General features: G+C 57.6%; 1 protein-coding gene across 2 annotated transcripts; it reads left to right on the forward strand.

Annotated features, from left to right (window-relative positions):
- The first annotated feature begins 203 nt into the window (after positions 1–203).
- Evpl (envoplakin) lies at positions 204–24,405 on the forward strand. Of its 2 annotated transcripts, XM_021241061.2 has the most exons (23): positions 204–3,831; positions 4,889–5,023; positions 8,942–9,041; positions 9,394–9,548; positions 9,631–9,757; positions 10,457–10,582; positions 10,742–10,780; positions 10,911–11,072; positions 11,154–11,261; positions 11,355–11,450; positions 13,078–13,203; positions 13,641–13,787; positions 14,082–14,236; positions 14,392–14,489; positions 14,739–14,911; positions 16,312–16,490; positions 16,568–16,706; positions 16,808–17,001; positions 17,399–17,549; positions 19,303–19,386; positions 19,505–19,615; positions 19,710–19,802; positions 20,777–24,405. In XM_021241061.2, the coding sequence occupies exons 2-23, from the start codon at positions 4,977–4,979 to the stop codon at positions 24,206–24,208; spliced, it is 6,042 nt and encodes a 2,013-aa protein (XP_021096720.2). In that variant the 5' UTR covers positions 204–3,831; positions 4,889–4,976; the 3' UTR covers positions 24,209–24,405. The 2 variants fall into 2 exon arrangements, with proteins under 2 accessions (XP_021096720.2, XP_004860787.2); XM_004860730.4 differs by lacking the exons at positions 204–3,831; positions 4,889–5,023 and adding an exon at positions 6,379–6,637.
- The last annotated feature ends 95 nt before the right edge of the window (positions 24,406–24,500 follow it).

The raw sequence follows: 24,500 nt of genomic DNA on the forward strand, positions 1-24,500 counted from the left end.
CTGCTGTGGCTGATCCCGCCCTCTGGCCCAGGAAGTGGTTCTGCCTCGGATGGGAACAGGTTCCGAGCCAAGCCCTCTGTTGGCACACAGTTTGCTGGCTGTTGTCATACAACGAGGTGGGTCCTTCCAGGACTGGCATTGTCAGAGGTCTTCTGTCATGTTTCTGTTTTCCTGTCCAAGTGATGACAGTCCCCACCTGAAGGGGCACAGGAGGGTTCTGTTTGGAGAAGCAACAAGGAGACACGTGAGGTGCTGAGGATCTCATGGGTTTTTCCCCTTTCTGCGCCAGCTCCTCTTTTACACTAAGTCAGGTGCAAGTTCTTGGACTCTGAAATGAAGCACTGCAGGGCTTGGTTCCCATCTCCTTCCCCTCGCGACAACCTGAGCCTCTCACCGTGGCTGTGAGGTGACAGTCTGTGAGGGCAGCGTGTTCTTTCACAGTGGCCCTGGACCATAGCCAAGAAGTCCCACAAGCTGAGGCAGTGGCTTTGCCTGCTCCCAGAGAGGGAGGCTGATGCCAGGGCCTTCGAGGGCGGGGACTGCATTCTGTTCACTGTCATCCCTGTGGCAGTGCTCATTTTTCACACATTAGGTATCGTTCATTACACACAAAAAAAGCTAAATGATCGCACAATTCTAAACAGCCTTTTACTGTCTGCAGCCTGGAAAAGCTTGGAACACTCGGAGGTCTAGGAAAATATCCAAAGATAGCAAAAACATGTGTTCTGATTTTTTAAAGACACTTATTGCTGCAAAGGAGATGGAAACCAGATTTAGCTGTAAAATTTATGGATGTTCCAAAGCAAAGAGAATAAATGGGAAGTCGGTGGAATCCTGACAGTCACAACTGGAAGAATCTATAACCTGTCAGCCTGTTAGGGCTTACAGTCACTTGTGTGATGGGTGCCAGAATTCTGCAGAGCTGAGGAAGGGACCGTGGTTGGAACACACACTAGGGCAGCCCAGAAGGCTGGCTGCCCAGAGTACACTTGTGGTACACTTGTGGAAATACGCCCCTGGCCTGTGGGTCCGCCCTCTGCCATGCACTGTCTAGGACACAGCAGTCTCCACAAGTGTCAGCTAGAGGTGTTAAAGGAACAAAGAATCAAAAAATAGGGTGAACATGGAAATTTAAAAATATAGTAAAAGCCACATTGTCATTAATACCCCCTCAAAAATCCTCTGTCTCGCTTTGAACACTCTTCTCTCATCATTGTTGCCATGTTCTGAAGCAGTTCTGGAAGTCCTCTTTCATGTATTTATGAGGTGTGATCAAACATACAGTGAATGCTGTTGCCCAGTGCCACCCAACAGAAAGGTGGGCTGCAAAAGAACATGACAGTGCGTCCTCTCCACCTTATTCACTGAATCTGGCACTGTGCAAGTTCTGGCTCTTCCCCAAAGTCAAAATGACCACGAAAGGGAAATGTTTTGAATCTATTCAGGACATCCAGGCAGCAACAACAGCACAGCTGAAGACATGAAAGAGGACTTCCAGAGCTGCTTCAGAACGTGGAAAGAACGATGGAGTAAGTGTCTTTGAAGTGAGAGGGATTATTGTGAGGAGGATTAAAGGATTAATTAATCTTTCAAATTTAAATACACTTTTGATCACACTTCATTTAAGTTAAAATATAATTTCAAATGACATACAGATGGATGCTTGGGGGACCTTTTTAAAGGACGGTGGTCTCAGCCTCTTCTGTATGGCTTTGCTTTGTGGACAGGATTCTCCTGTTTGCTGTAAAAGCCCCATCAGAGACCATGTACTGAGCAGCTCCCAGGTGTTGCTGAGACCGGCAGAGAACGTCCAGGCAGCTGGGGAGGGACGGTTTTCCCCCTCTTGGTTGTCGGAATTGAATCTAGGGCCTTCATACTGAGCTACAGTCCTAGCCCTTTAAAAATTTTTTTTTTAATTGCCCAGACTGGGCTGGAATTTAGGATCATCCCAGAATGCTGGGATGACAGGTGTGAACCACCATGCCCAGCTGAGTTCTCTCTTAGTCTGTTAAACCACATCATTTCCTTTAAGCTGAACTTTTCCCAGCAGTCTAGGAAAGATAGGAAGCAATGCTTTGAGCTTTAGCTATCTTGTGGAACGAAGGGTGGACACCTGGCCAACCCCACAGCCCCAAGTTGAAAGGGGAAGAACAAGACCCCAGGGTCCCCCAAGTGCTAGGATCTCTGCCCCACACTTGCTGGCATGTGGCCCACCCAGCTGAGAGCTGACTCCCTCACCTGTAGAACAGGGGCATTCATTCCTCCAACTGCCAGGGAGGAAAGGACTGCATGACATTTTCTCACTGTAGCCTGACAGGAGAGTCCCCCAGGAAGGTTGGGGCCCAGGATCCAAAGCGAGCTTGTTGGCAGATAAGGAGAGGTCCTTGCCCTGAGCCAGCCCTCCTGCTTGCCTTCTGCCTTCTCCTGAGCAGAGTCCAAGCCAAGCTGTAGGATAACAGGCAGAGGCTGATGGGCTCCCCTTTCCAGCTTCCTGGCAACAGTTAGGCAGGCCACCCCCCCGGCTGTGAGGACTTGTCAGTTTGTCCCTTCGTGCTGTGTCTCTCTTTTTTTTTTTTTGGTACCGGGGATTGAACTCAGGTCCTTGTGCTTGCGCAGCAGGTAGAGAAACCACTGAGCTAAATCTCCGGCCCCATGTCTGTCTGCTTTATGAACCCTTTTCTTCCTCGGACCAGGGAACACAGTGCTGCAGCTTCAGCACAGCTGCCATGCAGGACTGTCACCTTGTCATAGACATGGTTGGTTACCTGCCTCTGTCTGACCTGAACATCTCCACAGGTCTCCAGACCTGGCGATTAAGATCTCTCATGGCAGAGGCCCAGAGCCCAAGGGCAACTTGAGATGACCTGGAGGGCTAGTGGTTCCTGAGCAGAACTGGGTGGCAGACTCTGGAAGGCAAGATGGCTCTGCATGCCGGCCCTGTGGCCCAGAGAGGGCTGCTGCCCAGCCCTGGTCCCACCAGTGAGCTGTGGCTGCTTGCTGTGGCCCAAGCCCAGATAAGGGGATCTTTCACAGGGGACAGAAGCCCATCAACAGCCTTGAACTTGGAACTTCCTGGGATCCCCTTTAGATGCTCTGGCCATTTCGCACAGGGAATCCTACTCTCCATACAGGCAGGCTTAGGTGTGCTTTGAGTTTTTTTAGATGTCGTTTCCAGCTCCTCCCTGTAAAAGGCTCCAAAGGTACAACCAGCACCCTTTCCTCCTCGTGCTGCTGAGGTGGAGCACCTTTTGCTTCCTTCTCTCCAGGCACACCTTTAGCATTTCTTTGCTATCAGACTTGTTGGGTAGATTTGCTCCCAAAAGAGTCTCCTTGGGACAGCTTCAGATTCCTGGGGCTGCAGCCTGTACCCCAGGCCTGCAGCTACGCCATGGAAGGAGGCACCTCCCTTGGCTTGCCTCCCCACCTCCCAGCCTCTCTAGGCCCCTCACTGCTGGCTAGCCAAGGGGATTAAAGGAGGGGAGGTTGTCACTCACCCTCAGTCCAAGGGTCTAATGGCAGAGCTATTGAACAAACAGAGGGCAATTTCCTGAGACAGCAGAGCTGCCCTCATCAGGGAACAGCTTAACGTTCTCAGGGCAAAAAGAATTGATTGCCTCCATCTGCTTCGGCAGGCAGGACAGGCTCGCTGCAGTTGGAGAAGAAAGTGGGCACCTAAGTGCTTAAGCCTCGACACCACCCTGCCGCCTGGCCGTGTGGCAGCTGTCTGTGTGCCTGGCAGCCTTGGCACTGGGCACTTCGCTCTCAGTCTGGTCAGCTCTCTCTGTCAGACTTCTACCGCATGGGCCGTGAGCTGCCCACAGCAGCCTGGAGGTGAGCAAACTGTTGCTGCCAATCACAGTCGGCACAGGGCTGGAGGGACCCTGGGGGTCATTTGATCTCAAACCTCTCAATCCACAGAGGAGCTGAAGCCAGGACAGGTGAAGGGAAGAACAAGAAGCCAGGTCTACAAAGAGGAAGATGGGCCAGGGCCGAGGCCTTGGGGGACTGGAAGTCAGGGCACCCTGTCCCACTGCTGGGTTGCACCTAAGCCCACAGAGTTCTAACATGAGCCACAAATACAAGCCTCAACTGCAGTTTACATTTTCTAGTAACCACAGTTTATTCTTTCAAATTTCTCCCCGCTCCCCCTTCCTTCTTCTTCTTCTTAGTTTGCAATACTGGGGATTGAACCTGGGGCCTTCACACTGAGCCACAATCTCCAGCCCTTTTTCAAAATTTTTATTTTTGACACAGGTTCTTGCTCAGTCACTACGTTGCCCAGGCTGGGCTTGAACTTGCAATCCTCCTGTCTCAGCCTCCCAGAGTGCTGGAATTACAGGTGTATGCCACTATGCCCAGCTATTATAGCCACATTTTAAAAAGTAAAAAGCAACAGGTGACATTAAACAATACATTTCACATATCTCAATGTACCCCAAAATATCAATATAAAAATGAATGAGAAAAAAAATGAATAATGAGATATTTTATGTCTTTGAAAGTAAGTCTTTTAAATCCTGTATGAATTTAACACATAAAATGCATCCTAATTTGGTCCAGGCACCTTGAAATGCCCAACAGCCAGGGATAACAGGGCTTGTGATGACCCTGTGGGACATCGAAGGCCTCAGTAGAGGCGATAGTCCTGTCCTGGGCTTCTAAAGGGATGACATTCTTCACTGTCCCAAGGATGAGAGATGAAACACAAAGACAACACCTCTCTTTTTGGCCCTATCCATTCTCCTGTGACTTATTCTTGGGGCCCGGGTCACGGCAGTCTGAGCAGGAGCATCCTGCCGTGATGAGTCACCTCAGAGCCTGGGTGTTCCACCCAACACCCTGGGTCTCGGGGCGTGGGAGAGGCCCAAGCGCTCTTGTTTCTTTCCAGGAGGCCTCCTGCAGCCAGAGGGTGAAGCTCAAATGGTCCAGACTTCAGCTGGGGTCCGGAACTCCCTGTCCCCACCAGGCCCACCTCCATGGCCACTGCCTCTGGGAGGCCCCTTCTCAACGGTGAAGAAGGCAGGTAGGAGGGGCTCTGGCACTGCAGTCACTGGAGCGAACGCCCCTTCTGAGAACAGTTGGTGGCAGGCGTGCCCCTCATGCTTAGACGGAAATCGGCCTCTCCTCCCCGGCACCATCTCACTAATCACACTTAGCTGGGAGCAGAAGATGTCGCGGGCTACCTGTTTCCCGTTGCTGCTTGTTTTGTCGAGGCCTCCTGTGGCCCTCCCTACTCCACGGCCATTCTCAGCCCCTCTCCTCAGGAAGGGGCGACTCCTGCACCCCCAAGTTCAGTGGCTTGTCCATGAGACTCACTGGGGTGACCAGGCTTAGGCTCGGACTCCCCCATCTGCTGGGATCTTTCTCTTCTGCCAGGCTGGGTTCTGACCTAGCCTGCTATGACGTCCCAGTGTGACTGTGTCCCTTCCCCTTGCGCCCCTTCCAGCCCCCCTTCCACCAAAACCGGGTGGTTCTCAGAATGAGTCCAGGAATGACCACCAGTACAGAGAGGACTTTTTTGAGTTGGGCTGCAGAGTGCCTGGAGGTTAGGTGGGATCCAGCCCCTTCTTGCAGGCCCTGAGGCTCCGGTAGGAAGAGGAGATTGCCAGGCACAGTGGTGCACACCTGTAGTCCCAGCTACTCTGGAGGCTGAGGCAGGAGGATGTCAAGCTTGAGCCCAGCCTGGACAACTTAGCAACTCAGGGAGACCTTGTGTCAAAAGTGAAAAACAAACAGGAGAGAGGAATGCCAAAAAAAAAGGAAAGAAGAAAAGAAAGGGCTGGGATGTGTAGTTCAGTACAAAGGCCCTGCGTTCAATCTCCAGCACTGTAGAAAGAAGGAGAGAAAGAAGGAAGGAAGGAAGAGAGGGAAAAAGAAAGAAAAGGAAGGAAAGAAAGAGAAAGAAAGAAAGAAAAAGAGGAGAGAGAGAGAAAGAAAAGAAAGAAAGAGAAAGAAAGAAAAAGAAAAGAAAGAGAAAAAAGAAAAGAAAAAAGCTCAGCTGCGCGGGCGAATGTCCCCCCGCAGCCCCGCCGGAGTGGAGAGCAGGCCTCTGGGCGGTCAGGGCAGCAGCCACGCCTCTCCTGGAGGCTGCAAGCCACGGGTGGGGACCGGCTTGAGACTGGGGACTGTGCGCTGAACGGGAGGGCTGGGCCTCTGCCCCGAGCCGGCGCCTGCTTGTCCTCCAGTGTCTGCCCTCCCCCCGCCCAGCGATTTCCCCGTCTGGGTGGGATCGAGGTGTGCTCCCTCTGGGCGTGTGGGTGTAGCAGGTCCAAGCCTCTGTGGGAGTCGGCGCTGGGCGCCCCACCTTTGGGCTGTGCCCTTTCCTCCCAGACTGGTTATGCGGGAGCGGCGGGGCATGCGCAGCAGCCAGGCCCAGGCCCGAGCCCTCACCTGCAGGGAGGGGCCTTGCAGAAACTGCCTTCCCTGGGCAGCTCTGCCTCGCCACAGCCTGGCCAAGCAGACCTCGAGGACGAACACCGCCTCCTGCCCTCCTGCCCTGCCGGGGAGCCCAGCCTGAGCCGGCACCTGCCTTTACCACCATGTTCAAGGGGCTGAGCAAAGGCTCCCAGGGGAAGGGGTCCCCCAAGGGCTCCCCCGCCAAAGGCTCCCCCAAGGGCTCCCCCAGCAAGCACAGCCGGTGAGTGGGTGCCGGGGGATTGAGGCAGTGGGGTGGGGGTGCGGGGCTGGATGTTCCACTTACCTGGAGGTGGCAGCCCAGACCTGCATCGGGCATCTCCAAGCCAAGCTCGCCCACCTCAGGAGCCCCGGCCCACACTGAGCTCCAGCCCTGGCAGGAAGGTGGTGATGGCCTTCTGCTCCCTGCATGCCCCAGGACAGCCTGAGGGCCACTTGAGGAGGCCGCTCTGCAGGAGAGGTGCTGGGGAGGCTGGGAGATGTCAGGGCCTGGCTCCTGTCCAGGGCTCTGCTCCCAAGGCCCCACTTGGCTGGGACGATCTTCAGGGGCTGGGCACAGGGGAGCAGGATGGACAGGTGAGAGGGGAGAGGGAGGGTGGCCAGGCACTGGCAGGTGGGGGGCTCTACTGCCTCCTGTGCCCCCCCCCCACCGCCTTGGGTGAATGGTTCAAGAGCTGGGGCTTCCTTTCCACCGGGGTGTGGGGAGGGGGTGCCACGCCTCCCTCTTCACCCAGACCTGGCTGCCTTGTTCCCGCTCACTGCCCTCAGCCTTTCTGCAGGAGGAGGTGGTGTCCACCCCAGTGCAGGGTGTCAGGGTGTTGAGATGAGAGCAGAGATGAAAGGCTGGGGTGGGGTGCCCATTACCCTGATAGGGATCCGGGCGCCCACATGGGCTGGGCTTCTGGCAGACGGGAAAGACCGCGGTTAGGAGGTTAGGACTCTCACTGAGGTGACCTGTCTTCCCCAGGAAACCTGTTCCTGGCCCAGGGTGGAGGTGCAGCTCTGTGAGCCAGACCTGAGGACAGGATTACAGCAGGCAGGCTGCTGCACCTGCTTGCAGGCCTGGGGCAGTTCTATGCACAGCACCTGAAAGAGGGCTCTTAGCTCCCTGTGTGTAATCCGCACCCTTACTGAGCACTTGGTGTGCAGCGGCCATCCAGGGCTCTGGCGAAGCTGCTGTAAACAGAACCGCCAGACCTGCCTTCAAGGCGCTTACCCTCTGTAGAATAAAAACTACCACGTGCTGAGTCCTAACTCTGCACTTGAGGCTTCCAATGGATTCTGTGGAAGACTGTTAAAACCCCACTTTGCTGGGCATGGGGGCACAGGCTTGTATTCCCAGCACTCTGGAGGCTGAGGCAGGAGGATGGCCATGAGTTTAAGGCCAGCCTCAAACTATATAGTTCAAGGCCAGGCTGAACTACAAAGTGAGACCCTGTTCCAGAAAACCAAGATAAATAAATAAAGCCCCATTTCATAAGTAAGCAACTTCAGATGCAGAGAGGTTGTCTAATTTGCTTGGGCTTACACAGCAGTAGTGACAGAGAAGAATCAGACCCAGAGCTTCTGGACCAGAGTCCCTTCAGAGTGCTTTGTCTTCACTGCACTGCCCCTCTGCCTGCGGACGGGTCCTTTGACCCTGGTTTATGGCTCCACGAGGGCTTCTCCTCCCCTAGGACTGTGACCCCTACAGGACCCCATGCTCCTGAGGCTTGGACCACTTTGCCTTTTTTAGCTCTGCTTGGTCACCTTGATCCTCTGAGAGAATGCAGCAAACAGTAGGAGCTCCCTGGAGGAAAAGAGCCCTGGGCCCAGGCAGTAGCAGGCTCACCTCTTCCTGTGTGACTCAGAACAAGTCAGGTCCCAGTCTGGGCTTTGGGTCCCTGAATCTGAATAGTGGGCTACCCAAGCCCCACCGCCCTTTCAAAACAAGTTTCGCTATGTCGTCCAGGCTGGCCTCAAACTCAAGGCAATCCTCTCCTCCTGCCTCAGCCTCCTGGGGGCTGGGATCACAGGCATGCACCACCACAACTGGCATCAAGCCATATCTTGATCCCGCCTACCTCCAACACGGTGTGGCTTGACACTGGCCAAGCCACTTGAGGGTGGAGACAGCACTGGGGTGGGGGTGTTCTGCTGCTCCCCTGTCCCCAGACAGCTCCACCACCCCTCCGGGGCCCAGCCAGCAGGCTCTGGCATTAGTGGCTGAGCTGGTGATTCACCTGCTCCTGGGCTGCCCACCTGCCAACCTGAGGAAGTGGACTGGCAGCTGTGTGGGGTGGGACTCACTGCCAGGCTGGGGAGGCTGGGGAGCCCAGGGCCCGCCTGTGCCACTGCATTACACAGCCCAGGATGCTCACTCTGGGAATCCCAACCCCAAGGCTGAATATCTTCAAGTGCCCCAGGCTGAGGACTCCTCCCTCCAGGGCAGGCAGCCTGGCTGTGTGCAGGATGGGACCCACATTGGAGGGACAGAAGGGCCTTTCCTCCATGTGACCTTGGTCTTTTATCCTGGGCCACCTACCAGGGCTGCCACCCAGGAGCTGGCCCTGCTCATCTCCCGTATGCAAGCCAATGCCGACCAGGTGGAGCGGGACATCCTGGAGACCCAGAAGAGGCTGCAGCAGGTGAGGCCCAGGAAGCGGGGACTGGCCAGGTGGTGTGGGAGGCCCGGCATTGTTCCTGGTGGCCCTAGAGTGCACATGGAAATAGGACGAGGGGACAGTCACCCCAGTTCTTCACTGTCCACTTCCCATGCATGGTGAGAGAGAGCTTGGCCTTCCTTCTCTGCTCTGCTGCACTCCCTGTCTTGGGGGACAGAGAGGGGCCTAGGCTTCTCATGTTCTTGCCACCTGCTTCGAAGATGCCTGGCCCTGTGTCTGGTGGGCCTGAGGTGGGCTGGGGCTCAGGCTGGCAGTGAGCACTCAGGGAGGATGTGGGGCCCTGGCCCTGACGAGCCTCACCATCCCTTGTGCCCAGGACCAGCTGAACAGCGACCAGAGCCAGGCCCTGAAGCACCAGCAGGAGACGGGCCGAAACCTGAAGGAGGCCGAGGTGCTGCTCAAAGACCTCTTCCTGGATGTGGACAAGGCCCGGCGCCTCAAGCACCCACAGGCCGAGGAGATTGAGAAGGAGTAAGTGGGTCAGGGTGCAGGGGCAGAACCTCGGGGGTCCCTGGGGAGGCCCATCCCTGACCCACAGGCCAATCCTTGGCAGCATCAAGCAGCTGCACGAGCGGGTGACCCAGGAGTGTGCCGAGTACCGAGCCTTGTATGAGAAGATGGTGCTGCCACCCGACATGGGGCCCAGGGTCAACTGGGCATGCGTGCTGGAGCAGAAACAGGTCAGGAGCACCCTGATGTCTGAGACACCCTCAGGGAGCTCAGTCACACCTCATTCAATCAAAGAGCAAGCCAGATAGAACAGCGTTTATCCCGTTTGACTGACTTTAAACCTGGGGTAGCTCAGGGTCTGGGAGGGGAACAGGGTAGTAGACAGTCCAATCGGGGAAGGCTTCGTGCAGGAGGAGGCACCTGAGAGACAGGAGGGTGTGGCTGGGTCAGGGTGAAGTAGTGAGGACTTTCCAGAAGGAAGGAGCAAAGGTCCCCTTGGGGTGGAGGCCCAGGGACCAATGGGAAGTAGGTTTTTGGGGCAGCAGGCACAGTTGGGTCCCGGGACACCTTGATTTTCAGGTGAGGGTTTGGGCTGTGATGACAGTGAGGGACAGTGGCTGGAGGAGGGCATGCACAGGTTCCTGGAGCTTGGCTGGAGGGGTCCAGACAGCAGGTGGGGTCTACAGCCCAGGTAGGACAGAGCAGGGAGACTTCAAGCGGCTGAGCCTGGAATCCTGGGAACCAGCGGGATTCAGGCACTGTGGTCCCAGGAGCCACTGGAAAATGGCACATCCCTGGGGGAGCTCAGCCGACACCCAGGCTGCTCCCTGGCTGCTCTGCTTCTCCTCACAGAGCTGCCCGGAGGGCAGGGGAGGGACCCCAGGGTCTCTGGGCGTCGCTTCCCAGACTGAGTGCCGGCTCCTCTGCAGAAGCAGGTCAGCGAGGGCCAGTACGGGCCCGGGATGGGGGAGCTGGAGCAGCAGGTCGCAGAGCACAACATCTTGCAGAGGGAGATAGAGGCCTATGGGCAGCAGCTGCGGAGCCTCGTGGGGCCGGTGCGTGAGTCCCTCCCCCGCCCCAGCGGCCTTCCTCCGTTCCAGCCTGGGCTGGATTGGCTGGGCCTCTGGGGAGGGCCACAGCTGGCCCAGGAGGAGGGTGCCAACGTCCTGTACTCCGTCTCTCACTGGCCCTGTTTCTCTCCCTGGTCGAGGCAGGACGCGAACAACATCCGAAGCCAATACCAGGACCTACTGGTGAGCGGGCGGAGGGGAGGCAGCTGGGTGCGAGCAGGGCAGGGCCTGCCCCCGGGCCCTTGATGGCCTCTGATGGGGCCTCTCCCACCCGCTTCTCTCCCTGCGCTGCGGCCGCTGGTCCGGAGCACAGAAGGCGGCCTCCTGGCGCAGGCAGAGCCTGGGCAGCCTGTACACGCACCTGCAGGCCTGCACGCGGCAGCTGAGCGCCCTGGCCGAGCAGCAGCGCTGCATCCTGCAGCAGGACTGGAGCGACCTCATGGTCGACCCGGCAGGCGTGCGACGCGAGTACGAGGTCAGTGGTGGGAGCGGCGAGGCGACCGGGTGGCAGCACCGGCCTGGTGCTCACAGACACTCCGGCCCCACTCGCCCGCAGCACTTCAAGCAGTACGAGCTGCTGGGCCAGGAGCAGAGCGTGAACAAGCTGGAGGACGACGGAGAGCGCATGGTGGAACTGGGCCACCCGGCCGTCGGGCCCATCCAGGTGCGCAGGCCCCGCCCCGCCCCGCCCCGAGCCAGCCAATGCGAGGGCTGGTGGGCGGGGCACGGTGTGAGCGCGCGGTGCTGCGCTCCGCAGGTGCACCAGGAGGCCCTGAAGACGGAGTGGCAGAACTTCCTGAACCTGTGCATCTGCCAGGAGAGCCTGCTGCAGCACGTGGAAGACTACCGCCAGGTGAGCTTGCGGCCAGGGCGCCAGGGGCTGGTGGGGTGGGGCGCACAGATGCCTGGAGGGTGCACAGGACACCTACCCTCCTAAGCCTCTGAAAAGAGCTGAGCTGGCCGTGGTGGTGCAAACCCACCGATAATCCCAGTCCTCTGGGAGGCTGAGGCAGGAGGATCGCAAATTCAAGCCTAGGCTGGACAATTCAGACACCTAGCCAGACTCTCCAGTTCTTTAAAAAAAATAAGACTGGGGATGCAGCTCAGGGCAAAAGTCCTGGATTCAGGCTGGGCATGATGGCATACACCTATAATTCCAGCACTCAGGAGGCCCAGGCAGGAGGATTGCCTTGAGCTCAAGGCCAGCCTGGGCTACATAGTGAGACCTGTCTCAAAACAAAAAAAAACAAAAACAAAAGTCCAAGGTTCAATCCCCAGTATCTGGAGGGGGAAAAATTCTTGGGAATGGTGGGAGAATTAAGGGGAAAAAATACCGAAAAAGTCTGTTTAAAGGAACAGTAATGAAAAGGGGGTGAGAAATATTGATACAAGACAACTTGGATTCCTTTTATAATTGTGATTTCCACCCAAGGGTTTCATACACTTTTGACAAACAGCAAGGAGTTTAATTGTGGTTGGACAGCATTTTCCTATGTAACCACACCATCATCACACATGGCGAGTAATTAATGGTATTACCCGACCACGAATCTCCTTCCTCCCTTCCTTCCTTGCTTCCTTGCTTCTGTACTGGGATTGAACCCAGGGCCTTGCACATGCTAAGCAAGTGCTCTACCACTGAGCTACATCTCAGCCCTGTTTATATTTTGAGACAGTGTCTCGCTAAGTTGCCCAGGCTGGCCTCAAACTTGCCAGTTTCCTGCCTCAGCCTCCAGAAGAACTGGGATTACAGGTGTGCAACCATCTGACCCATATTTGCTTCTTCACGCACACTTCCCCTGGCCTCTCCTCTGAGGCTGGGATGAGCACAGCCCAGTTTCACCTCCCCCTGTCCCAGGAGCTGGAGGGAGGCAGGCAGAGGGGCCCTCAATGCGCAGGAAGGACAGATCCAAGTGGTGTGTGACGTATTTTAAAATTAAGTTGGGGCGGGCCGGGGATTTAGCTCAGTGGTTCCACCACCTGCCTCTCAAGTGGAAGAACCCGAGTTCTATCTCCAGTACCAAAAAAAAAAAAAAAAAAAAATTAAGTTGGGGCCGGGGATTTAGCTCAGTGGTTCTGATGCCTGCCTCACAAGCACAAGGTCCCGAGTTCGATCCTTGGTACCAAAAAAAAAAAAAAATTAAGTTGGGCCAGGGATTTAGCTCAGTGGTCCCACCACCTGCCTCACAAGCCCAAGGTCCTGAGTTCGATCCCCACTACTAAAAACAAAAAATTTTTAAAAATAGAAAAAAAATTAAAATTAAGTTCAGTAAACCAAAAATACCCCCTAGCAAACCACCCACTTCAAAAGGTCCCACGGCCCAGGAGGATGGGCTGGGCTTTGTTTAGCTGGCTGAGGCTTAGCCTGGTTTGGGCTTAGCTCAGTTTGTACTTGGGCTCGTGGCCATGTTGAGCTGGTCTGCAGGCTCGGTGGGCAGCAAGATGCCCTGGCTCTGCCTTTGACCACCCAGTGACCTCAGTTTCAGGAAGAGGCTGATGCAGTCAGCCAGACTCTGGCGAAGCTCAACTCCGACTTGGACACCAAGTACAGCCCTGTTTCTGGGGGCCCTGGCGGCCCTGCCACAGAGCTGCTGCGACAGCTGGAGGTGAGACAGCCCCGGCAGGGCCTCTGCACCCTACTTCTGGGAAGCAGGCTGCTTGTCTGGCTGGACTCTCCCCTCCCTCCCTAGGTCCCTAGCCCTGCACCAGGCCCTGACATGGCAGGTAGAAGGCTGCCCAGTTACCAGCCAGCCCCATCCTCTCTGGACCCAAGTTTCTTCCTGTGTAGCATGGCAAGGGCAGCCCGGGAGAGCTCTGAGGCCTCTCCAGCCTCCACCCTGGAGGGCTGGGTCGTGCAAGGCAGCTCCCACCCCCACCCAATCACAGATCTGCCTAGCTGGGCCCCTAGGGAGGGCTCCTTTCATTTTCTGGCTCAGATCCCTGCCTTGATGAAGGCCAGGGCCTGGTCCTCTTGGGAAGCAGGTATGGGGCAGGTGGCCTTCAGTGCAGCCTGGCCTGAGCCCCCACTGCCTGGGCCCTGAAGGCAGAGGAGAAGCAGCTGGCAGTGGCCGAGAGAAGCATTGGGGACCTGCAGCGGCGGAGCCAGAAGGTGGCCCCTCTGCCCCAGCGCAGGAAGCAGCTGCAGCAGCCCCTGCATGTGGACAGCATCTGTGACTGGGACTCAGGAGAAGTACAAGCTCTGCCTGCCCTGTCCCACACAGCTCCACCCCGTCCCCAACCCTGGCTCCCAGCCTGCCTTGTCCCTCCCTCTATGCTACTCCTTCCCCTGACCCAGCCCGATCCGATCCCTCTCTCCAAGCCCAGGCCCACAGCTGATCTGTCCCTGCACCCGACCTGCCACCTCCTCCCCCTGTCCCAGCTGCTGTCCCCGCCTGCCCCTGTCCTCATCCCCTACCCAACTGACCTTGGCCACCTCTCCAGCTCCTGCTGAGGCTGCATGAGCCTCTCCTCATCTGTCCACCAGGCGCAGCTGCTGCAGGGAGAGCGCTATATGCTGATGGACAACACTGACCCACACACCTGGGTCGTGCAGGGCCCAGGTGGGGAGACCAAGACTGCCCCAGCCACCTGCTTCTGCATCCCTGCACCAGACCCCGAAGCCGTGGCCCGGGCCTCCAGGTGAGTCTCCCATGGGATACTTGGGGGCAGGAGGCAGGTTGTGGCCCAGACCAAGCTCTGTGGTGCCCAAGGCCACTGCCTAAAGACCCCTGCTCCCCTGGCACAGTGATTGCAGAAAGAGTGAAGAGGGACGTCCTTCTCTGATCTCATTCCAGGCTGGCCACAGAGCTGCAGGCCCTGAAGCAGAAAGTGGCCACAGTGCAGAGCCGCCTGAAGGCCAGTCGCCTGGAGCCCTCGAGGCCTGAACAGCAGGGTACCTGGGCTCACTGGGAAGTGGGCTTGTTGGGAAGGAGGACCTAGATTCCTACACCACTTTGGGGACTGTGATAGGTGACCCAGGGGTGACCCTGGCTTAGGAATGTCTGCTCGGGGTACTCCATCTCCTGGGCTACTGAGTCCTTGGGGAAGCTGCTCCCTGGGTTAGGCCCTGCCCAGCCCCCCACTGTGGGTACCTGGGAAGGCCCATCGCAGGCCTAAGCCCTCACCAGCTCTTCTGCCCCAGCTCCAGCTGGCTCAGCCCCTGATGACCTGCAGGCCCAGAAGCTGCTGAAACGTATGACCCAGCTGGATGGGGACCTAGGGCAGATAGAGAGGCAGGTCCTGGCCTGGGTCCGGACTCCGCTGAACTGCAAAGCGCCACTGGATGACCTGGAGGGCCGAATCCACAGCCATGAGGTTGGGAGCAGCCCTGGCCTGGGGGTGCAGACAGTTTAGGGGGAGACGCAAAGGCAGAGCAGCCACTGGGACCCAAGGCAGAGGAGAGGAGTGGACGGTCCAGGGCTCAGCCAAGAGGCCCCCAGTCTGGCCCCACGGAGGGCTCCATCACCTCAGCCAAGTCCTCCATTTCCTCCTCCTGGGAACAGGCAGGACCCCAGTGGTCCCCAGTTCATCGGGGTGTTGTGAGGCAGAAGTGTAGCAATGCTGGGGAGGGTTCTCACAGGGGCCAGAGCAGAACATCTCTGGTGACGGTGCTCAGGATGCCTAGAAAGTCCTGGGGACCATCCCATCCCTCCTGGCTCGAGGGGGCACCTTCCTGGACCGGTGGCAGCGTGTGCAGATGTCAAATAAGACTGTGTTCTCAACACCCCGAGGGTACCACAAGTAGCAAATGCCCTCCCCGACACTCAAGGGCAGCATCTGGTTAGCCTTCCAAACTGGTTTCTGTTCAGATAGCTTTTATCGGTTGTGTTTGGTTTTTAAAAACTTGAGCCATGTTCTCACTGTTGTGCAACCTGTTATTTTTCTTCTATCATATAGTTTCAGGCAGCAGTTCAACAGGGCTGGGGGCGGGGCAGGAAGGGCAGGCAGGATGCAGGGAGGTGCTGTGCTGCAGGTGGGGCCCAAGAGCCACGCTGGGATGGAAAAGAGCAAGCCTGGCATTCGCTGGGGAAGCGCGAGTGTCTCCCAGGCACAGAACGGCAAAGGTTCACTGGCCGCCCTGGGCATGGTGGTTCCCGTGCTGGCAGAGTCTGTCAGACCCAGATAGGTCCTTGAGTTTTGTTTGGGGTATCATGGATTGGACCCAAGCCCTTTGCACTGAGATGCACCCCCAGCCCTTTTAAAATTTTTTATTTCCAGACAGGGTCTCCCTAAATTGCTAAGTTTCCCAGGCTGGGCTCAAACTTGCAATCCTCTAGCTTTAGCCTCCCAGAGTGCTGGGATTACAGGCGTGCACCACGGTGCCTAGCTGGTCCTTGGGTTTTGAAGTCACCACACCTCACCTGGCATATGAATGGTTTTGGGGCTGGGGACCATGTCCACCCTAACCCACATCTTAGGGAGCAGATGAGAGAATGAAGGCAGTGATTCCAAGTGGACAGAGCCAGGGCTCGGGCTGTTTGGCCCTGGGTCAGCAGGGCTGAAGGTTTTGTGAGGATCACAATAGGCAGCTGTGTGCCGGCCCTTGGTGCCTAGCAGCTGGTACACAGGGTCTCAGTCCGTCCTCCCATTTGTCATTCCTCAGATGAAGAGACGAGTGTCAGAGGCTGGCTTGCCCTCGGTCATCCACATGGGGACACCACACGCCCCCATCTCCTGGGCACACCCTGACATCCCTGACCCCCCTTCCTCCCCAGGGCACAGCCCAGCGCCTGCAGAGCCTGGGAGCTGACAAGAAGGCAGCCCAGCAGGAGTGTGAGTCATTTCTGTCGGCACAGCCTGTGGGCCCAGCTGCCCTGCAGCTGCCCATGGTCCTCAACAATGTCAAGAACAAGTACAGCGATGTGCAGATTCTCTGCAGCTTCTATGGGGAGAAGTGAGTGCTCCTGGGGCCCCTGGGTGGCAGCAGGGTGAGGCCGAGGAGGTGTCTGACCTTTGTCTCCTCCGGGGCAGAGCCAAGGCTGCCCTGGGCCTGGAGCAGCAGATCCAGGAAGCAGACAAGGTCATCCGGGCCTTCGAGTCCACCCTGGCACAAGAGGCCCCCATATCTGATGGCCTGGGGGCTCTGCAGGATAGGGTCAGCGAGCTGCAGGTAGGGGCTGGTGGGCGCTTCCTGCTGGGAGGGAGCACAGCCTGGCCAAGCATTCAGGGGCAGCTTGAGAGTACATGGTGCCATTTCCCCTCCATCTGAAGCACCAGCGACGGGAGCTGTTAAAGCAGCAGGCCTGCGTGCTGGGGCTGCACCGCCACCTGAAGGCCACTGAGCATGCATGCAGTGCACTGCAGAACCACTTCCAGGAGTTCTGCCAAGACCTGCCGCGCCAGCAGCGCCAGGTACAGGCCCTCACCGACCGATACCACGCCGTGGGGGACCAGCTGGACCTGCGGTGAGTGGCTAGGCCCTCAGGGCTCGCGGCAGGTCCCCAAGATGCAAGGGCTCAGGTGACTGATGAACTCAAGGCCTTTGCACTGAGCTACATCCCCAGCCCTATAAATTTTTTTTTTTTTAATTTTCAAATAGCATCTTTGTAAGCGCTTAAGTTGCCTGGGCTGGGCTTGTACTTGCCATCCTCCTACCTGAGCCTCCCAGAGTGCGGCGATTACAGATGTGCACCACATTCCTGGCTGTCTATTCCATTTCAGAATCCCCAGCCCCAGCAGAATGAGGGACCTGCTCAGGCCTCCTGACCTGTCCCAGGGAGAAGCACTCCCCTGGCTCCTCTGTGTACCCGACCTGTCCCCAGAGGGCAGCTCTCACCTTTGCCCTGGCATTGTCCTCCTCAGGGAGAAGACCGTGCAGGACGCTGGCCTCACCTACCAGCAGTTCAAGAACTTCAAGGACAACCTGAGCTCCTGGCTGGAGCACTTGCCCCACAATCAGGTGCGGCCCAGCGATGGGCCCAGCCAGATCGACTACAAGTTGCGAGCACAGCAGGTGAGGGCCCAGGGCTCCAGGGACCTGCCCAGAGCTGGGCCCCCCAGCCCGCTCCACCTGCCCTACAGACAGCAGCCTGTGCACGTGTGCCCCTAGTGGCCACGGATCAAAAGCGCTCTAAGAGGCCTCAGGCTGAAACCAGAAACTGGCTCTTCCGGATCTCCACCTGAAGCGCTCCACTTAGCCCACCTCTGTCTGGTCCCGGGTGGGCAGTGATATTCATGGAGTTCCTCACGGAGCATCCTGCTCTGTATTAAGCAATAGACCGGGGGGTGGGGCGAGGGGACACATCCCAGGCCTGAACGCTGATAAACGCTTTGGGCCAAGCCGGAGTGCTGTGGGCGCCCTCTGGTGGACACACGTGAGGACGGACCAAGCAGAGTGAAAGGAACCCAGCCCTAAACTGAGCCTTGAGAAACAAGGTGGAGAGAGAGAGAAACGTCCCCCGCAGAGGGTGCGGCAGTCACGGGGAAACAGAGGTTCTAGGGTGAGAGTGGCCAGATAAAGAATGGACATCCATGGGCCAGGGATTTAGCTCAGTGGTTTCGCCGCCTGCTGCGCAAGCGCAAGGACATGAGTTTGATCCCCGGTACCAAAAAAAAAAAAAAAAAAAAAAAAAAAGAATGGACATCCAGGACCTGTCAGGCACAGGAAAGAGGCTGGATTCTACTCTGCAGCATTGGGAAGCCCTGGGGGACACCCTCAGTCTAGTGTTTAAAAGTTGGCGGTGAAGGCCGGGGGATTTAGCACAGCGGCACCACACCTGCCTTGCAAGTGCAAGGTTCTGAGTTCGATCCTCAGGACCAAAAAAAAAAAAGTTGGCTGTGAGCTGGAGGAGGAGGAGGTGGTGGTGGTGAACATTTGCAATCCCAGCACTCTGGGAGGCTGAGGCAGAAGGATCACAGGTTTAAGTCCAACCTGGGACACTGAGCAATTTAGAGAGAACCTGTCTCAAAAAAAAAATTCTTTTTTTTTGGTACCGGGGATCGAACTCGGGTCCTTGCGCTTGAGCAGCAGGCGGTGAAACCACTGAGCTAAATCCCCGGCCCTCAAAAAAATTTTTAAAACAGCTACAGATGAATCCCAATATGAAGTCCTTGGGTTCAATTCCCGGTACAGTAAAAATAAAGTTGGCTTTGACTCTGCATGAAGAATGGTTGAGAAGGAATGGGAATGAAGACAGGAGGGCCCTGAGGGGCCAGGGCAGAAGTCCAGGTGAGAGAGGAACTAGGGCCCCTCCCCAGGATAATCATGTTGGAACCCTTGGGGTCAGAGCATCAGTATTTTTTTCTAAATTCCCAGGTGAATCAAAGGGGCACCCAGGGTTATGAACAATTTTGGCAGAGCAGTGGTTTTCAAAGGGAGTCCCTGGACCCCAGCAGCAGTGTCACCTGGGAGCTTGTCCACAATGCACCTCCTCCTGTGCCACCCCCAGACTGCAGAAGCAGGCCCGGGTGGGCCAGCAGATCTGTGGTCTACAAGCCCTTCCAGGTTCTGCGGTATATGACAGACGGCACATGAGCCACCGAGCCCAGACAGAGTTCCGAGGGGCACTGAGCAGGAGAAAGGGACTCTACCAAGGAGGGAAGGACGCAGGGCAGAGAATGGTGTCAGGGAAAGGTGGGGCTTCCTGACCCAGCTCTTCCTGTCCCTTCTGCCCCCCTGCACTGGCTGCCGTCACAGACTGCAGAAGCAGACGAGGCAGGATGAGAAGGGCCTCCGGGCATCCTAACTCTTATTTCCTGCCCAACAGAGGCTGATTCAGGAGATTCAGGGCCGAGAGCAAGACAAAGCCATAGTTTCCTGCCTCTCCCAGGATTTGCAGGCAGCTCTCCAGGTAAACACTTCCCCTCCATCTCTCCTTTATCCACCAGCCTCCCTCCCTCTTCTGGTCCTTGCTTCGCATTCCCAGCCTCCTCCACTGACTTCCAGCCTTGCTCCTTGCCCCTGCTCAGGACTATGAGCTGCAGGCAGACACCTACCGCTGCTCCCTGAAACCCACCCTGGCAGTGTCAGCCCTCAAGAGGCCTCGAGTGGGTGCCCTGAAGGACAGCATCCAGGCCCAGGTGAGAGGCGGGGCTTGGTGTCCCTCAGCACCAGCTCTGCAGCCTCTAAGCCAGGAGCTGACTGCCTCCTTCTCCTTCCCTTCATCCTTTCCAGGAGAAGAACCTCATCAAGACCTATACTGAGGTCTCAGCTGCGCAGCAGCAGCAGCTGCACCAGCTGGAATTTGCCAGAAAGATCCTGGAGAAGGTACAGAAATGATGCCCACTCTGTTCCCCCAGTAGCCAAGCTGGCTGGCCGTCTGCCCTTCCTCGCCCTCTGCAGCCTGCAGGCCCTGGGGAGACTCGGCCACAGTCCTCTCCCCAGCAGCTCTTACAAGCAGTACCTACCCCAGTCAGGCCCTGGAGATGTCTTCCCATGAGCTCACAGCTTAGCCACTGGGCAGCCCTCCAGTAGGGACAGGACCCCCTAACCCAGACAGCGGAGCAGACCCCTATAGTCTTTGGTCCCCAGCCTGGTAGAGCAGAAGCCAGGTGCTCTCCATGCTTCTTGGTGATTTCCCAGCTTTTCTGCTCCCTCTGCCATACACCAGTATCTCCTAGAGAAGGGTGGCCCCACTTCTGGGAGCCTAATGGGAGAGGGAAGGGTTTGCAAAGTAGAGCTGGTCCTGTATGCATGGTCTAGTGTAAACTTGGCCTGAACCTGTCCTGCATCCCAGCATCATGGCTTGGGTTTCCTTGAAATCCTGCAGTCAGGGATCTTAGGTCTTCAGCTCCACCTCCCAAGACCTTCTAGGAAGTCTTGGGAAGCAGGGAGTGGCCTGTGATCTCAGGGATGTCATAGAAAACCGGGGCTCCTACCTTGGTGTGGTGGCGCACACCTGTAATCCCAGCACCTGGCTGAGACAGGAGGATCACCATGAGTTCGAGGCCAGTCTGGGGTACATAGAGAGACTCTGTCTCTAAAAACCTAAATTAAAAAAATAAATGATAAAAACTTAAATAAAAGGGCCAAGGATGTAGTTCAGTGGGACCACACCTACCTGGCAAGTGCAAGGTCCTGAGTTTGATCTCTGCTACCAGGGAAAAAAAATTAAAGGATTGAAGATAGAGCTCAATGTGAAGGCCTTGGGTTCACTCCCCAGTACACAGAAAGAAAAGAAAAATGAGGCCATCTTTCCTCCCTTCACCCCACTACTTTCCCTTCTTCTTTTCACTTTGCAGAAGGAGCTCATCGAGGACATCCAGGTGACCCATGTTGCAAAGCAGGGATCTGAGGGCTCAGCCCAAGCTGGAAGGGAGTCAGAATCCTTAAAGTCCCAGCTGGAGGAGGAGAGGAAGCGGGTGGCCCAGGTGCAGTGCCAGCTGGAGGAGCAGAGGCACCAGCTGCTACAGCTGAGGACCCAGCGGCCCGTGGAGAGGCTGGAGGAGAAGGAGGTGGTGGAGTTCTACCGGGACCCCCAGCTGGAGGGCAGTGTGTCCAGGGTGACTTCCCAGTTGGGGGAGGAGGGCCAGAGGAGGGCCTGGCTGCAGGCCAGCCTAGAGGCAGCAGCCCAGAAGGTCGTCCAGCTGGAGAACAAGAGGAAGACCATGCAGCCCCACCTGCTGACCAAGGAGGTCACCCAGATCGAGAGGGACCCAGGCCTGGACAGCCAGGCAGCCCAGCTGAGTGGCAAGATCCAGCAGCTGCGGGGGGAGAACACTGTCATCTCGGCCCAGGTGGAGGATCTGAAGAAGGAGCTGCTGGCCCTTGAGCAGAAGGAAGTGAATGTGAAGGAGAAGGTCATGGTCAAAGAAGTGGTCAAGGTGGAGAAGGACCTGGAGATGGTCAAGGCGGCCCAGGCCCTGAGGCTGCAGCTCAAGGAGGATGCTGCAAGGAGAAAGGGGGCAGAGGAGGCCGTGGCCAAGCTACAGGTTCGCATCAAAGACCTGGAGCGGGTGATCAGCTCGGTGGAGCCCAAGGTCATCGTGAAGGAGGTGAAGAAGGTAGAGCAGGACCCAGGCCTTCTCAAAGAGTCCTCCAGGCTCAAAAGTCTCCTTGAGGAAGAGAAGAACAAGAATGCAATGCTGGCCAGGGAACTGAGGGAGCTGCAGGGCAAGTACAGCGTGGTGGAGAAGCAGAAGCCCAAGGTGGAGCTCCAGGAGCGAGTCAACGAGATCTTCCAGGTGGACCCGGAGACGGAGCGGGAGATCGCCCGGCTCCAGGCCAAGCTGCAGGAGACGTCCAGCAAGCGGAGCAGCGTGGAGAAGGAGGTGGAGAGACTGCTGCCTGACCTGGAGCTCCTGCGGGCCCAGAAGCCCACAGTGGAGTACAAGGAAGTGACCCAGGAGGTGGTGAGACACGAGAAGAACCCGGAGGTGCTGCGAGAGATCGACCGCCTCAAGGCTCAGCTCAACGAGCTGGTGAACAGCAGCGGGCGCTGCCAGGAGCAGCTCATCCGGCTGCAGGGGGAGCGGGATGAGTGGAAGCGGGAGCGGGCCAAGGTGGAGACCAAGATGGTGAACAAAGAGGTGGTGCGCCACGAGAAGGACCCAGTGCTGGAGAAGGAGGCCGAGCGGCTCCGCCAGGAGGTGCGGGAAGCAGCCCGAAAGAGGCGGGCGGCTGAGGCCGTGCTTTACGAGCTGCAGAACAAGTACTTGCTGCTGGAGAGGAGGAAGCCCGAGGAGAAGGTGGTGGTGCAGGAGGTGGTGGTCACCCAGAAGGACCCGAAGCTGCGTGAGGCGCACGGCCGGCTGAGCCGCAGCCTGGATGAGGAGGTGGGGCGGCGGCGGCAGCTGGAACGCGAGGTGCAGCAGCTGCGCGCCAGCATGGAGGAAAAGGAGGGCCTGCTCAGCTTCCAGGAGGACCGCAGCAAGAAGCTGGCCACCGAGAAGGAGCTGCGGCAGCTGACCCTGAGGATCCAGGAGCTGGAGAAGCGGCCTCCTGCAGTGCAGGAGAAGATCATCATGGAGGAAGTGGTCAAGCTGGAGAAGGACCCGGATCTGGAGAGGTCCACGGAAGCCCTGAGGCGGGACCTGGAGCAGGAGAAGACGAGGGTGATGGAGCTGCACCGGGAGTGCAAGAGCCTGCAGGTCCAGATCGACGTCCTCCAGAAAACCAAATCTCAGGAGAAGACCATCTACAAGGAAGTGATCAGGGTGGAGAAGGACCAGGTGCTGGAGAGCAAGCGGGCCCAGGTATGGGAGATGCTCAACAGGGAGCGAGAGGCCCTCCAGGCCCGGCAGAAGGAGGTGTGGAGCCTGCGGGAGCGGATTGACAGGGCCGAGGCGCTGAAGAGGACCTGGTCCCAGGAGGAGGCCGAGCTGCAGAAGGCCCGGGACCAGGCCGGCCAGGAGCGCGGGCAGCTGCAGCAGGAGCTGCAGGAGCTGGAGCGGCAGAAGCAGCAGAAGGTGGTGCAGCTGCAGGAGGAGGCAAAGCTGCTCAGCCAGAAGACGGAGAGTGAGCGGCAGAAGGTGGCCCAGCGGGACCAGGTGCTCTCGCAGCTGGAGGCCTCCATCCTCCAAGAGAAGGACCAGATCTACCAGAAGGAGAAGACCCTCCGGGACCTGCAGGCCAAGGTGAGCCGGGAGGAGCTCAGCCAGGAGACCCAGACCCGGGAGACCAACCTTTCCACCAAGATCTGCATCTTGGAGCCTGAGACCGGGAACGACATGTCCCCTTATGAGGCCTACAAGAGGGGCATCATCGACCGAGGCCAGTACCTCCAGCTGCAGGAGCTGGAGTGCGACTGGGAGGAGGTCACCACCTCGGGCCCCTGCGGGGAGGATTCGGTGCTCTTGGACCGCAAGAGCGGGAAGCAGTACTCCATCGAGGCCGCCCTGCGCGGCCACCGAATCTCCAAGGAGGAGTACCATCTGTACAAGGACGGCCGCCTCCCCATCTCCGAGTTCGCCCTGCTTGTAGCAGGTGAGACCAAGCCCTGCTCCTCTCTCTCCATCGGCTCCATCATCTCCAAGTCCCCGGCCTCCCAGAGCACCAGTTTCTTCTCCCCAGGCTTCTCTTTCGGGCTTGCAGATGACAGCTTCCCCATTGCTGGGGTCTATGACAAAACCACAGACAACAAGTGCAGCATCAAAACAGCCATGGCCAAGAACCTGCTGGACCCCATTACGGGACAGAAGCTGCTGGAGGCACAGGCAGCCACAGGGGGCATCGTGGACCTCCTCAGCCGTGAGCGCTATTCTGTGCACAAGGCCCAGGAAAGGGGCCTCATTGAGAACACCTCCATGCAGCGGCTGCTCAATGCCCAAAAGGCCTTCACTGGCATTGAGGACCCTGTCACCAAGAAGAGGCTGTCGGTGGGCGAGGCTGTCCAGAAGGGTTGGATGCCCCAGGAGAGCGTCCTTCTGCACCTGCAGGTGCAGCACCTGACTGGGGGGCTCATTGACCCCAAGAGGACGGGTCGCATCCCCATCCCCCAGGCCGTGCTCTCGGGCATGATCAGCGAAGGGCTGGCCCAGCTCCTGCAGGACGAGTCCAGCTATGAGAAGGATCTGACAGACCCCATCTCCAAGGAGCGGCTGAGCTACAAGGAGGCCATGGGGCGCTGCCATAAAGACCCCTTGAGCGGCCTGCTGCTCCTTCCAGCCGCCCTGGAGGGGTACCGCTGCTTCCGTGTGGCCTCCCCCACCCTGCCACACTCATGCGTGCGCTGATGGGGCCGAGCAGCCCTCTCCCCAGAGCAGCCTTGTTTCAGGCAGAGTCTTTCCTCTGTCAACCCACTGCCGTCTGTACTTAAACATCTGTGGTGTTGGGCTCCCGCCTCTCACCTCAGTGCCCAGTCCAGCCTCAGACCAGCAGCTCATTTTCCCTGCTTCCACCCTGTGCTTCCAATAAATGACGTCTCCCAGTACCACGTCTCCTTCGTATTTGGCAACATATGGTCCATGCAGCTGGACTTTGAGCAGAGGGGCAGCATTGCTTGGGTCCTTCCCCACACAGCGGGAG

This window comes from Heterocephalus glaber, unplaced genomic scaffold, assembly GCF_053883595.1.
Source record: "Heterocephalus glaber isolate CG9 unplaced genomic scaffold, H.glaber_assembly_v1.0 deba00000937, whole genome shotgun sequence".
Classification (NCBI taxonomy): Eukaryota; Metazoa; Chordata; class Mammalia; order Rodentia; family Bathyergidae; genus Heterocephalus; species Heterocephalus glaber.

Coding starts and splice junctions, on each gene's coding strand:
- Evpl (XM_004860730.4), top strand. CDS start 6,540: ATGTTCAAGGGGCTGAGCAAAGGCTCCCAGGGGAAGGGGTCCCCCAAG. Junction 11,073..11,153: donor GCGTGCGACGCGAGTACGAG/GTCAGTGGTGGG, acceptor ACTCGCCCGCAG/CACTTCAAGCAGTACGAGCT. Junction 11,262..11,354: donor CGGCCGTCGGGCCCATCCAG/GTGCGCAGGCCC, acceptor TGCGCTCCGCAG/GTGCACCAGGAGGCCCTGAA.